The 12,184-nt window shown below is 54.9% G+C and overlaps 3 protein-coding genes across 3 annotated transcripts; all 3 read left to right on the top strand.

Annotated features, from left to right (window-relative positions):
- Positions 1-3,771: 3,771 nt before the first annotated feature.
- On the top strand, positions 3,772-5,759 carry LOC141966310 (hemoglobin subunit pi). Its single transcript, XM_074918821.1, has 3 exons — positions 3,772-3,866; positions 4,845-5,049; positions 5,631-5,759. Exons 1-3 carry the CDS (start codon positions 3,772-3,774, stop codon positions 5,757-5,759), a joined length of 429 nt encoding a protein of 142 aa, XP_074774922.1.
- A 2,536-nt stretch (positions 5,760-8,295) lies between these two features.
- LOC141966302 (hemoglobin subunit alpha-D/D') lies at positions 8,296-9,067 on the top strand. Its single transcript, XM_074918796.1, has 3 exons — positions 8,296-8,471; positions 8,590-8,794; positions 8,892-9,067. The coding sequence occupies exons 1-3, from the start codon at positions 8,380-8,382 to the stop codon at positions 9,018-9,020; spliced, it is 426 nt and encodes a 141-aa protein (XP_074774897.1). The 5' UTR covers positions 8,296-8,379; the 3' UTR covers positions 9,021-9,067.
- Positions 9,068-11,361: 2,294 nt separating this feature from the next.
- On the top strand, positions 11,362-12,184 carry LOC141966759 (hemoglobin subunit alpha-A). The gene is made up of 3 exons (XM_074919839.1): positions 11,362-11,518; positions 11,651-11,855; positions 11,958-12,184. Exons 1-3 carry the CDS (start codon positions 11,424-11,426, stop codon positions 12,084-12,086), a joined length of 429 nt encoding a protein of 142 aa, XP_074775940.1. The 5' UTR covers positions 11,362-11,423; the 3' UTR covers positions 12,087-12,184.

The following is a 12,184-nucleotide window of genomic DNA, read 5'->3' on the forward strand; positions in this document are numbered from 1 at the left end:
GAAAATAAAGAATAAAACCAGGACTTAAATTCCACTTTTAAGATTTCCAAAACTTAATACGCCCAAAATTTTTCAGTTAGAGTAGATGCATGTGCCACCGTATCCATGGGAATTCCCTCTAAGGGGGAGGCTGTCCCTGCACAGAATACAGGAGCGTGGGGAAACTTATCCCTGATCTCCCAGTGGTGCCATCCAATTGGTCACTGGATTTACAGTCAGGGCTCACAAAAATTATAATCCCGCTTTTATAATGAGCAAACAGACCTGTTGATTGCTTCTGCCTTTTAAAATGAGAAACTCTGGCAACCCGCTTTTGGAACAGGATTAAGAAAGACCTACGTCAATACTAAAAATCACCTTTTTAAATACTAAAAATCACATTTCCCAGGTTCATGGCAAATATTCATCATCTGCTCAAGGGTGGTCATTCTGCTGGGGGCTTATGAATCCTAACTATGAGAAGCAGCAGCAAGAGAGGAGGGCAGGTCTGTGGGGTTTCCCATAGGACTATTCATTATTGGTCCTGTGACCAGGACAACACCAGCAATCGTATTTTTCAACTCCTTGTGTCACTCAGGCCAGAACCTCCGTGTCTCACCATCCCATGGGCAGCTGGAGCACCGGGAGGGAGGAACCTGGCTGGAAGGTCCATGAAAGGACAGAGACCACCACTCTCCGTGTCACACTGCAGCGTGGCCAAGGATCACGCTTCTCGACACAGCATGTTCCTGAGGAGTGTCCCCAGCCATCCCCAGTGCAGCCCTCATCTGGGCAGGACATGAGTTCCTGGCAAACCCCTGTCATCTTTTGGCTGCTCTGGCTTTCGTGAGAGTGCAAGAGTAGCTCTCAATAAATGAATTCAAATTCCATAAAGATTTCAGCGGTGCTGAACCCTCCTGTGCGGGCATCGCTCTGATCCTCATCTCTACACAGACCTTAATCCTACAGTCCTGGAGGATCAATGTTCAGGCTGAACAGTGGGCAGCGAAACAGGAAGGAATCCTGATGGTCTCTGCCTTATCCCCAGATATATCTGGGTCACAGACGCTTCCCTCATGCCTTGACTGATGATCTCTGATTAAAAGCACTCTCACTGAGGAGAGCTTGGCGCACAGCCATGCAGTGGGCAATGCAAGAGGCAACACATCGGGGAGGAGATGAAAACATTATATAAATGTATATTCAACAGCAACATCTTCATTTTCAAAGCAATTTTGCAATGGGAGAACTGCAAGTTTTTCAAAATACGTGTAGCAAGGGATGATGAATTCAGCCTGTCTTGATACTTCCATCCATATAAGCAGTGTAAACTGAATAATTGCCTTTTCCTGGGCCCTGGCTGAAGGACTGCTGCCCTTCAGCCCATCAGAGGCAGTGTTAGTTAATGGGGGACTGCTCTGCACTGCATCCGTGCAGCCAGACAGACTTAGCTCTGGGTTTTCAGTAGACACGTGGCATTTATCAAAGGGGGGATATACAACAAGCACTCTAATAATATTCCTTATTATAAAGTGATTGTCTTCACTGGGTGTCAAGAGAGCCTCCTCTTGTATCCCCTCTTAAAGTGAGGTACCAAGAGAAGCGAATTACCCGGGCGCCCAGGGAGTGGGCAGGAGGGCTGGGGCGGGAGCGGTGGTACTGGCCACAGTCTGAATGAAATCCCACATAAGGTGTTGGCCTCTGCAGAGAGGGTGATAATACAGGATTACTGAACCCAGCCAGGCTTGCAGACCAAGAAGCATCAAGTGCTTTGTGCCCGCCCTTCGGGAAAGCCCAAGGTTTCTCCTGCTTCATCTAACAGATCACACGCAGAAAGGCTTAAAGTCAGAGCCCAGCGCAAAGCACAGGGGGTGGGTCAGAGCCCTTCTGCGAGTGCCACTGCAGCCACCAGAACACTGGGGACACCAGAGGACACCGCAGCAGCTGTCTGACCCCATCCCTACCACTTCTCTGGCACCCCTGATTCATTCCCACCTGACCCCAGGATGCGGTGGCAGAGCACAGCCCCAGGAGAGTGGCGTCTATTTGTAGTCAATGCATCAACCCCTACAGGCTGCAGAGTCTACCCAAAGAGGAGAGGCCTATGCCCACGTGAAAGTGCTGAGCAAACCTCCACCACGAGCACAGCGCACGTGAGAGCCTGGCTCCCACCCCAGACCCAACGCCTCCTGGCAGACGGGTCCCCCTGTCCGGCAGCATCACACAGCTGCACCGCGGCCCCCAAGGGAGGCTCCAAGTTCAGCGCACGCTCCTGTGAGATATTTAGGGAGGCTGGGTGGTGGGATTGCACTGGCATTGCTACTTTGGTACAGATAGCCAACAGTATGCTGGACCCAAGTATCATTAGATCCCTAGAAGGGTTTCCTCTTCGCAGGACAACCACGTCTGGGGAGCAGCCCCTGGAGCAGTTGGCAGCATTGCTGTGAAATGCAGACATGTCTTGCAAGGAATCTGGCTTATACATATAAACCTTCTCAGCACAAGGCTGTTGCGGCACAGAACACTATCTGACCTCTCTGACTGTACCAGGCAGCTTCCCGTGCACAGTGCCAGCACTCGGTGGTGTGTACGACTGCTGTAGTTTATCAGGGTGGCAGAAAGATTCACCCCCGCTTCATGCGCTGGCAGGATATTAATTCCCTGAGGTTCAAGCAGGGACCATCTCCCTTAGGGTATTTCTTTGACACTTTGCCCATTTATCTGTGATTACAGACTTGTGCTCATCTTCCCTTTGCTTGTTTGGTCCTTCACCCACCAAGTGTGCCCATGCCCTGAAGCTACAAGCCACCTATGGTGGGACCGGGCTTTCCTGCGCATGTCCAGCCCGTAGCACGGCACGCGCCAGCTCTGCCTGGGGTGCTGAGGGCTATTGTACTGTTCAAAGGCTAATTAACAGCAAGATCACACAGCTAGAAATCAGATGTGCAATATGAGGCATTTAGTGATGAAAAAAAAAAAAGTCTGACTGGGCTTTCTCACATACACATGCTTTTTTGTAGGACCCTTACCAATTTCAGAAGCTCCCTCTCCCTGTAGCCATAGGAATCAGTACTGCTGGTGCTGTTACAAGCAACATCAATTGTGGAGTGCATCCCTAATTCTTTGTCAGAGGCTGGCAACGCGAAGTCCTGGCAGTGCTGAAGCAAATGGCAAAATTTCCACTGATTCCCCCCAAATCAGGGTCTCACTCCCCCACTGAACTATACTGCACGTCTCCCAGCCTGTCCCTAGTTCTACTTAGAAAACATTTTATATTAAATATTGGGCCACGTGGCAGCCACATATACTGGAAGTGTGCGACATGACACAGAAAGGCCCTGTCTTGTGTTCACATCTGTGAAGCAAGGCAGAAAATTCAGATTTTTTTTCCAAGCTCCTTATCCTGCTCGGAGTCCATACACTCCTCAGCTTAAAGATGTGTCCTAACGCTCCGTGACTGGAATTTTCCAGCATTATCTCTCTGTTCACGTATCAATATGTGTTCACACAATTTCTGCTGGCCACACGGCCATTATGTTAAGAAACAAGAAGCTGATAACACCAGCAAGCGAGGAGGGCAGTGCACTGACCCTTGCCGAAATAGGCATCGTTTCCCGGGGAGATAAGAGTCTCCCACCTCCATGGGTGGGCCTCCGGAGTGACCAATGAGCGTGGACAGGCGCCAGGGTCCGCTCTCCCCTTCCCCTTTATAACCAGGGCTGTCAGGACGATGAGTCCAAACCTGCCCTGAGCACTCGTTGCAAGGAGCCCGAGCCTGCACCCTCCCGCACGATGACGCTGACTCAAGCCGAGAAGGCCGCCGTGGTCGCCATCTGGGCAAAGGTGGCCACCCAAGCCGATGCCATCGGGGCAGAATCACTGGAGAGGTAAGTCCCCCAGAACCCCTCCAAAGAGGGTCCCTCCTCTGGCTTTGCTATTAGGATGCATCTCATGTAAAACTTGCACGAGTGAGAGCCCACGGGGGATTGGTGAGAGTTGATGGATGACCTCTATGTGGTTTGGTGTGTAATTATATCCGTGCTAGTAAATGCTTCAAACTCTCATAGCGAAACATAATTTTCTAAGCAATTCTATAGGTTTATTTTTCATTACAGCAATTCAGAAGAATTCACAGCCAGGAGCCCTGGTGAGGAATTCGAAGTTTTTCATACTCGGTGTCCTGAAACAGGCTTATCACTGTTAGGAAATGAACTTGAAGCGGTTTATTGCACAAGTGATGCACTTTCTTTTGCAGTTTCTAGGCATTGAGAGAATAGATATCCACTAATTTCACCGGATACTCATGTTTCATTGTTCCAGCTGATAAATAACAAACTGTTAGGAAACAAGACAACTGGACCCCCTGCATGAAGTAAGCACAGTAATCCAGAATTCATACAAATGAAGCAAGCTGGCACAAAAGGGATAATAGTCTGGAAACTGTTCAGAAATGATGATGTTATTCAAAGTTATTTAAGTGTTGTTTACAGCTCAATATAAAGCATTGCGACACTCCTTCCAAAACTCTGAGTACCACTCATATCCATTCTGGTTTGTTCAGCTCAGACTAGTTTGAAGGTCCTGCAAAATGGCTTGCAATGTAATACGGGAAGTGTAGTGACAATTTGGGACTATTGGTTTGGTTGGTTTTTTTCAAATACATTGTTTAACATCATTTTTATTATTTCATTCTTCTCTCATACTGCAGGGGAGGTTTAAGAGCAGACAGATGCTTTCCTCAAGCTCCCAACGCTCTGTTACAGCTGCTGCAGGAGTGCCCTTCTGCAGCTGGCAGGTTTACACTGCACTGGCTCTGAGGTTTTACCATTTCCACTGCTGAATTTCATTCTCGTGTTCTCCTCCAGGCTTTTCTCCACCTACCCTCAAACCAAAACCTACTTCCCTCACTTTGATCTCAGCCAAGGCTCGGCTCAGCTCCGTGGTCATGGCTCCAAGGTCATGAATGCCATCGGGGAAGCTGTGAAGCACATCGATGACATCAGAGGCGCTTTGGCCAAACTCAGTGAGCTGCATGCTTACATCCTCAGGGTGGACCCAGTGAACTTCAGGGTGAGTGAGCACAGAGACTTTCAGGGATGAAAACTGCCATCACAGAATTAGAGACCACAGATAACTTTGGCTAACGGCCCGCTGGTCCCTGGCTGCACCGCACAGCCTCATCAACTCATGTCGCACCTTGTTCCCCACCTGATTTTTACCCTGAGATTGGATCTTTTAATGAAAGATCTGGTCTTGCTCAAGCAAAGTACTACTCAGGGGGCTCCTATGGGTTGTGTTAGATGGACTCGAGTCTCTGCTGCCTTTGTTGTAATTTATGAATCTCCCTCACACATCAGGTTATATCACCTGTCTTGAACAAAGTCTTGGTAAATTCTAAACATTTCCACCTTGCTGCATTTCCCTTTGGTGAGGAAGGAAGGGACATTTGGAAGAGGGAGTGGGATCAAGGAGTGCCTTTTTCCCTATGCCAGAGGCAACTCTGCTTCTTCCCATTAGCACCAGGCAGCAGCGTTACCTGCTTGGGACACGGAGCTGTCGTCCCCAAAACACTGGGACCAGGGTCCATTGCAGACCCCTAGACTGACGTCTGTTACTGGTTATGATGGATTTCATCCTGTTTTCCCTTACAGCTGCTTTCCCACTGTATCCTGTGCTCTGTGGCTGCCCGCTATCCCAGTGACTTCACCCCAGAAGCTCATGCTGCGTGGGACAAATTCCTGTCCAGTGTTTCCTCTGTTCTGACTGAGAAGTACAGATAAATGTCCCCCACAGAGGGTGAGGAATGCACATCCGTGGCACATCCCAGCTGCCAGGCTCTGGGGTATTGATCCCTTCCGATGCAGTCCTCTCAAATCCCCTATGCAGGGGCTCTGTCACCTGCAAAACCCAATAAATAATTCAAATGTGAGCTATGGTCTCTGCGTTTTCATCTCCATGTGTTCCACCTACACCTTACTGCTCAGGCAGGAGTGTTCTGAAATGTCTACGCAATATGGAGAAGAAAATTCTAAGCCGTGTGAATTTATGTACTGATTCTGGTACTAATGAATTCATGTATTAATTCATGTGAGAAGCTGGGTAAATTCAGTGGGAATAACATAACAGTGAGCAGAAGCCCAGAACAGGCTAAAGCCCTACGACTGCTACTGCTCACCAAAGGTATCAGCCACTGAAACCTGTTTCCAGGCTGACCAGAAACAGTCTGTTACCCTGCTGGGATATTGAATGAACCCAGAGTTTTTGTTCGGCCTATCCAAAACCTGTCACGGCCTGTTGTGAACAAAACCTTCACTGCTGTGTGTTGTGACGTGCCCAGAGCAATGCTGGGCATTGTATTCTCATGCTCCTCTCCGTGGTGTATGGACAGAGTATCTGATGTGCTTCATTAACACCTTGGGCTGTCACACGTGCCAGACAGGTGTGGTAAAGGAACCATCCACTCGGTTTGACATCTCTTATTTTTATACAGGGAACTTCACATTTTTGTAAAAGTTTGGAACTTTGAAATTTGGGAATACTAGTGGCCACTGGAGATCAGTGTTGATGGTGTCTGAGGGACCACAAATTCCCAGGGTTTCTCTAGAAGGCAGCGACAGGGAAGAGTTCAGAACTGACGGTCACCCTGGGGGGAGTGCAGGGACCCTCCATACATACCTGCTGTGGGTTAACCCCCCTGAGCAGCTAAGCACTACACAGACATTCACACACTTCCCCCCCCCCCCCCTTCACTGGGATGAGGAGGAGAGGAAAGGAAGAATAAAAGTAAGAAAAATTGGGAGTCAAGATCAAACAAACAAACAAACAGAAATAATTGTTTGATAAGTGGAAGAAGAGGGAAGAAAGCAAAACAAAACAGGTGATACAAAGGCAATCACTCACCGCTTCCCATGGGCAGACCAATGCCCAGCCAGTTCCTGATCAAGAAAGATGGGTAACCCTCCTAAAACTCCCTGAACCCCCCTCTTTCCCCTCTTATTGCTGAGCATGGCATTATATTGTATGAAATACCTCCATGGTTAGTTGGGGCTATCTGCCCAGTTGCATATCATACACCCCCAAATCTATTCTCAGGAGGAAGAGGGGGGGCCAGACTGAGAAGCAGAGATGGCCCTGATGCTGTGCAAACACTGCTCAGCAAAACCAGAACATCAGCGTGTTATCAGGGCTGGCTTGGTCAAAAACCTGTAACACGGCACCATGTGAACTGCTGTGAAAAGAATTATCAGGTTGCATTCTTTGCCCATGCCTCTCTCTGAGGACTTCTGGCATGAAAAGGTTGGTGCCAAGTCTCAAGCACACTCTGATTGACAGCCTGAACTCGCATGGCAAGCTGTGGTCCTCAGCTTATTTACAAAATTTTGGGACCGTGTTTGGTCAAGGGGGAGAGAGAGACAGCGAGGAAGCTCTGAAGCCACCAAATTCCCCTGAACGTGTCACACATTGTACCACAGCAGTTTTTAAAACCTTCTACGTTTGTGGATCTCAGATAACCTGAGCATTTAAGTCCACAACTTAGGTAGGTCAGCATCTGGTGCATCCCTAACCCCAAATTTGTCCCAATGACTTTGTGGAGAGGCTGAGCGAAGGATGTGACTGTCACCAACCACCATATGCCCTGCAGGATGTCCCAGTGTGTGCGGGGAGAGGCAGGAGCACACGCTGGGCTGAGAGGAAGGGAAAGAAGCACAGGCCTGACAGGCATCCCGGGATGGACTTTGGGAAGACCATGTGCCCAAAAAGGATGTTCTTCCCCACCCAGATTTCTTCAGGCTGCTGGAGAGATGGTGTTTCTCATGGCAGATGCCCAGCACAGCCCAGGAGAGTTTGTCCATGGCTCCTGCTCAGAGACCCAGGGGCTCTTCAGGCAGAGAGGGGCTGGATGTGCCGGGGGCTGGAGGACGTGAGGGACCAGGGACACGTGTGGGACCTGCTCTGACACCCGTGGGGCCAGGGAGGACCCGGGCCCGGTGAGGGGGAATGTGGGTCCCGACAGGAGGCTTGAGGACGTGCCGGGCGGTGAGCCCAAGGCTGTGGCACCCCCAGGACGTGCCTGTGGCTGCTGTTGACCACGGGACAGCCCAGCCGGGTGCTGCCCCCCACCCTCCGCCTGGTGTGGGGCTGGTGCAGTGGGGCGGGACAGGGCAGGGCAGCCGGGTCCCTCGGGGCCTCCTCAGGGCTGGGCCCCCCGAGGCAGTCGGGGCCCCCCAAGGCCACACAGCAGCCACTCCCTGGGCCCGGCACTGCACAGACGATAAGATAAGGCCGGGATGGAGGTGCTGGCTGCTATAAGAGAGCGTCCTCGTGGGTACTGCTGCCACCAAGACCTGTCTGCCACTGCCAGCTGCCACCAAGACCTGCTCGCCACTGCCAGCTGCCACCATGCTGACCGCCGAAGACAAGAAGATGATCCAGCAGACCTGGGACAAGGTGTCAGGCCACGCAGAGGTCATAGGAGAAGAAGCCCTGTGGAGGTGCAGGCCGGCCTGGGGACCCCAGGGCGAGGGGGGCAAGCGGGTGGGAGCCCCACGGGGGGCTGGGGGGGGGGTGTCCAGCTGAGGGTCACCAGCACTGACCGTCCCGCTCCGGCAGGTTGTTCATCACCTACCCCCAGACCAAGACCTACTTCCCCCACTTCGACCTGACCCGTGGCTCCGACCAGGTCCGCAACCATGGCAAGAAGGTGGTGAACGCCTTGACTAGTGCCGTCAAGAACATGGACAACCTCAGCCAGGCCCTGTCTGAGCTCAGCAACCTCCACGCCTACAACCTGCGTGTCGACCCCGTCAACTTCAAGGCAGGAGGGGGATGTGGGATGTGGGATGAGGGACAGGGACCAGGCTGGGGGTAAGAGGGCCATAACAGTGGTGCTGAGTCCTCTTTTTGCCTTGCAGCTGCTGTCGCAGTGCTTCCAGGTGGTGCTGGCTGTGAACCTGGGCAAGGACTACACCCCTGAGGTGCACGCTGCCTTCGACAAGTTCCTGTCAGCCGTGGCTGCCGTGCTGGCTGAGAAGTACAGATAAGCTGCCACCCGTGCCTGGATGCCATCAATAAAGACTCTTTTGCCACAGCACCGTGTCTGTCTGTGCCGGGGCTGGGGTGGGCTGGAGCCTCATGGTGCTCCTGCTGGAGGGGGGGAAGGAGGGAGCGGCTGGTGAGGCCAGCCATGGTACAGGAGGCAGCACCGGCCACGGGCACCCTGGGTGCCCCCCGGGCCCTGCCTGCTTCCACCCTGCCCCCGCTTGGGATGCGGCTGATGCTGGCAGCAGGACCAGGGGAATGGAGCTCAGGCCGTCACCCTGCTGTGCCTGCATCCCTCTGGGGAGCAGGGGGAAGAGTGTGCCAAGCCAAACTTGGTGCTGGCATCCCCCTGAAGGATTCTCTGATGGGGTAGGATGAATCCCTCCAGGGTCCGTCTATCACAACGGCTGCTTAGGACTTTACTGAGGATGCTGTAGGAGCCGAGTGCCTGCATGAGCTCCAGAGGCAATCAAACGAGTTCATGGAATGAAAAAAATCCACCAGAGACCATTAAGCACAAACACTGCTCTTGGGCTCAAGCCCCTGAGCCACAAATCCCTGCTGACTGCCAGGGAAGTGCCCCCACACTTGCCCTGGGTGTCTGGTCCCCTGGCACCTGGGCAGGGTGGGAGTGGGACAGGCAGAGCTGCAGCCCAGCACACGGCCACTGGTTTCAGGGGGTTGGAGCCTAAATTTAAAATAAGTCATTGTCTTCAGGTCACAGGTGATGGGTTGTAAGATAGTAAACTAGCCCTGGGTTTGCTCTGTGCGGTGACACCAGAAGGAGATGAGCATTCGTGAGGGGTGGGAGAGGGTGTATGAGGAGAGCAGTGCCTGCACTGGCCCAGTACAGGCGGCTGCCGGGTGCTGGGCATGCGGGGACCCTGCCTGCAGAGATCCAGGGCCGGGATCCCCGGGCCACCACGGCCCCTGCTCCTGCAGGTGAGCTCACGAACGCACAGCGCTTTCCCTCCGTGCTCAGACGCATCCCAGTCTACGTCCCGGCGTTTTCCTTGGCTGCATTTACACCCATTTGTTCTTGTGCCACCAGTTTGCAGGGCTCTTCTGCCTTTGCAGTTTGCTCCCTGATGCACGTACAGGCAGCAGACACACTCCCCCGACAGTTTCCCAGGGCTCTGCTTCCCAGAAGATCAGCCCCTCCATCCTCCCCTCCTTCCCTGCCCTGAAACGGTGCCAGCTCGACCTAATCTCCCCCGAACACAAACGATAAGGCCCATCGGCCGTGGAGGAAACACGGGTGTGAACTGTCCCCTGCCTGCCTGCGCCAGCTCTCGAACCTACTCGAAGCACCACAGCCCCCCCCTCCCTCCTCACCCTCCTCGCCTTACTCACCCTCCTCATCTTCTTGCCCCTCTTGCCTTCCTTGCTTTCATCATTTGGGCCACACGGGACTTGCCATGGGCCACTGTGGCCCTGCACACCTTCCTTCCCTGGCTGTGAGCTCCTGTCGCCGCAGGCCGGCGCTGATCCCCGTGGCTCTGCCGAGTGTCCCCCCTTCCCAGGAGTCGGGGTCACCCAGAACCCCGCGGCACTGGGGCCAAGCACATCATCCCACAGAGAGAGGGATGGGGCAGGGAGCTCCGGGGTCTGCGTGCAGAGGGGTGCGGGTGCAGTTCGGGGAGCAGGGGGTGAGGAGGGCACATACTGTGGGGGTACACCGGTTTGGGGTGCCCTGGGGGGACGGGAGCCGTGGGTGCAGTGGGGGTGTGTGATGGGGGCTGTGGGGGACGGCGGCTGTGCGCGGGGGCAGCGTGTGGGTGCCGGGGTGGTGCAGGGGCCGCGTTAGCGGTGCGTGTCGGGGCACGGCAGGTCCCGGGGCAGGTCCCAGCCCGAACGTGCCTGCGGGGGCCACGAGTGGGTGCTGGGGGTGCTGGGGGCGCTGGGCAGCCCCCGTCTGGGGGACACGGACTCCCACCACGCCACTGAAGTTACAATCCCCCGCCGCTGCCCCAGCGCCCTGTGCGCCCCCGGGACCTCAGCCCCTGCCCCGCGCCGAGCCCCGAGCCAGCCTGTGCCGGGAGGGGACACCCGGACCGAACCCTAACCTCAGCCCACGGCAGCACAGCCTAAACCGAAGCCTAAACCTAAACCGAAGCCTAACCCAGCCTGTGCCCGAGGGGACGGGCCACCCCGCCTGCGCTGACGCCGCCCTGACCCCAGTCCCGACCCCCGGCCCGCTGGTGCCGGGGGCTGCGACCCCCCAGGCGGGCCCGGGGCCGGGGCCGGGGGGCGGAGCGGGGCGCGGCCCTGGCCGGGGTCCAGCGCTGCCGGGGCCGGGCGGAGCGGGGCGGGCCGGGGCGGGCCGGGCCCCGGCACCGCATATAAGGGCGGCGGCGGCCGGCGGGGACACCCGTGCTGGGGGCTGCCAACGCGGAGGTGACACCATGGTGCTGTCTGCCAACGACAAGACCAACGTGAAGGGCGTCTTCGCCAAGATCGGCGGCCATGCCGAGGAGTATGGCGCTGAGACCCTGGAGAGGTATGTGTCCCTCCCTGCCGTCACCCCCTCTTCTGTCTGTCTGTCTGTCCCCGCTTCCGTCCATCTGCCCCCATCCTCTCCCTATCCTCTGAGTCCCAGTCTCACCTGTCCCTGGCCCCCTCTGTCCCCCAGGATGTTTGCCACCTACCCCCAGACCAAGACCTACTTCCCCCACTTCGACCTGAGCCACGGCTCCGCTCAGATCAAGGCGCACGGCAAGAAGGTGGCGGCTGCACTGGTTGAGGCTGTCAACCACATCGATGACATCGCGGGTGCCCTCTCCAAGCTCAGTGACCTCCACGCCCAAAAGCTCCGCGTGGATCCCGTCAACTTCAAAGTGAGCGTCTGGGAAGCGGTGACCAGCCCCGCCGCCCTCCTGCACCCCCCTGGCCACCCCCTCACCTCACCCCCTTGCTCACCATCTCCTTTTGCCTTTCAGCTGCTGGGCCATTGCTTCCTGGTGGTGATGGCCATCCACCACCCCGCTGCCCTGACCCCGGAGGTCCACGCTTCCCTGGACAAGTTCCTGTGTGCCGTGGGCAGCGTGCTGACTGCCAAGTACCGTTAAGACGGGACCGTGGCTAGAGCTGGACCCAACACACTGCCAGCCTTCCGACAGCAAGCAGACAAATGATCTGAAATAAAATCTTTGACATTTGTGCTCCA

The sequence above is a fragment of the Athene noctua genome, chromosome 15 (assembly GCF_965140245.1).
Source record: "Athene noctua chromosome 15, bAthNoc1.hap1.1, whole genome shotgun sequence".
NCBI lineage: Eukaryota > Metazoa > Chordata > Aves > Strigiformes > Strigidae > Athene > Athene noctua.

Excerpts from the sequence above, each read along its gene's own strand:
- LOC141966310 (XM_074918821.1), top strand. The coding sequence starts at position 3,772 with ATGACGCTGACTCAAGCCGAGAAGGCCGCCGTGGTCGCCATCTGGGCA. Across the intron at positions 3,867-4,844 it reads GGGGCAGAATCACTGGAGAG|GCTTTTCTCCACCTACCCTC; the intron begins GTAAGTCCCCCA and ends GTTCTCCTCCAG. Across the intron at positions 5,050-5,630 it reads TGGACCCAGTGAACTTCAGG|CTGCTTTCCCACTGTATCCT; the intron begins GTGAGTGAGCAC and ends TTTCCCTTACAG.
- LOC141966302 (XM_074918796.1), top strand. The coding sequence starts at position 8,380 with ATGCTGACCGCCGAAGACAAGAAGATGATCCAGCAGACCTGGGACAAG. Across the intron at positions 8,472-8,589 it reads GGAGAAGAAGCCCTGTGGAG|GTTGTTCATCACCTACCCCC; the intron begins GTGCAGGCCGGC and ends CCGCTCCGGCAG. Across the intron at positions 8,795-8,891 it reads TCGACCCCGTCAACTTCAAG|CTGCTGTCGCAGTGCTTCCA; the intron begins GCAGGAGGGGGA and ends TTTGCCTTGCAG.
- LOC141966759 (XM_074919839.1), top strand. The coding sequence starts at position 11,424 with ATGGTGCTGTCTGCCAACGACAAGACCAACGTGAAGGGCGTCTTCGCC. Across the intron at positions 11,519-11,650 it reads GGCGCTGAGACCCTGGAGAG|GATGTTTGCCACCTACCCCC; the intron begins GTATGTGTCCCT and ends TCTGTCCCCCAG. Across the intron at positions 11,856-11,957 it reads TGGATCCCGTCAACTTCAAA|CTGCTGGGCCATTGCTTCCT; the intron begins GTGAGCGTCTGG and ends TTTGCCTTTCAG.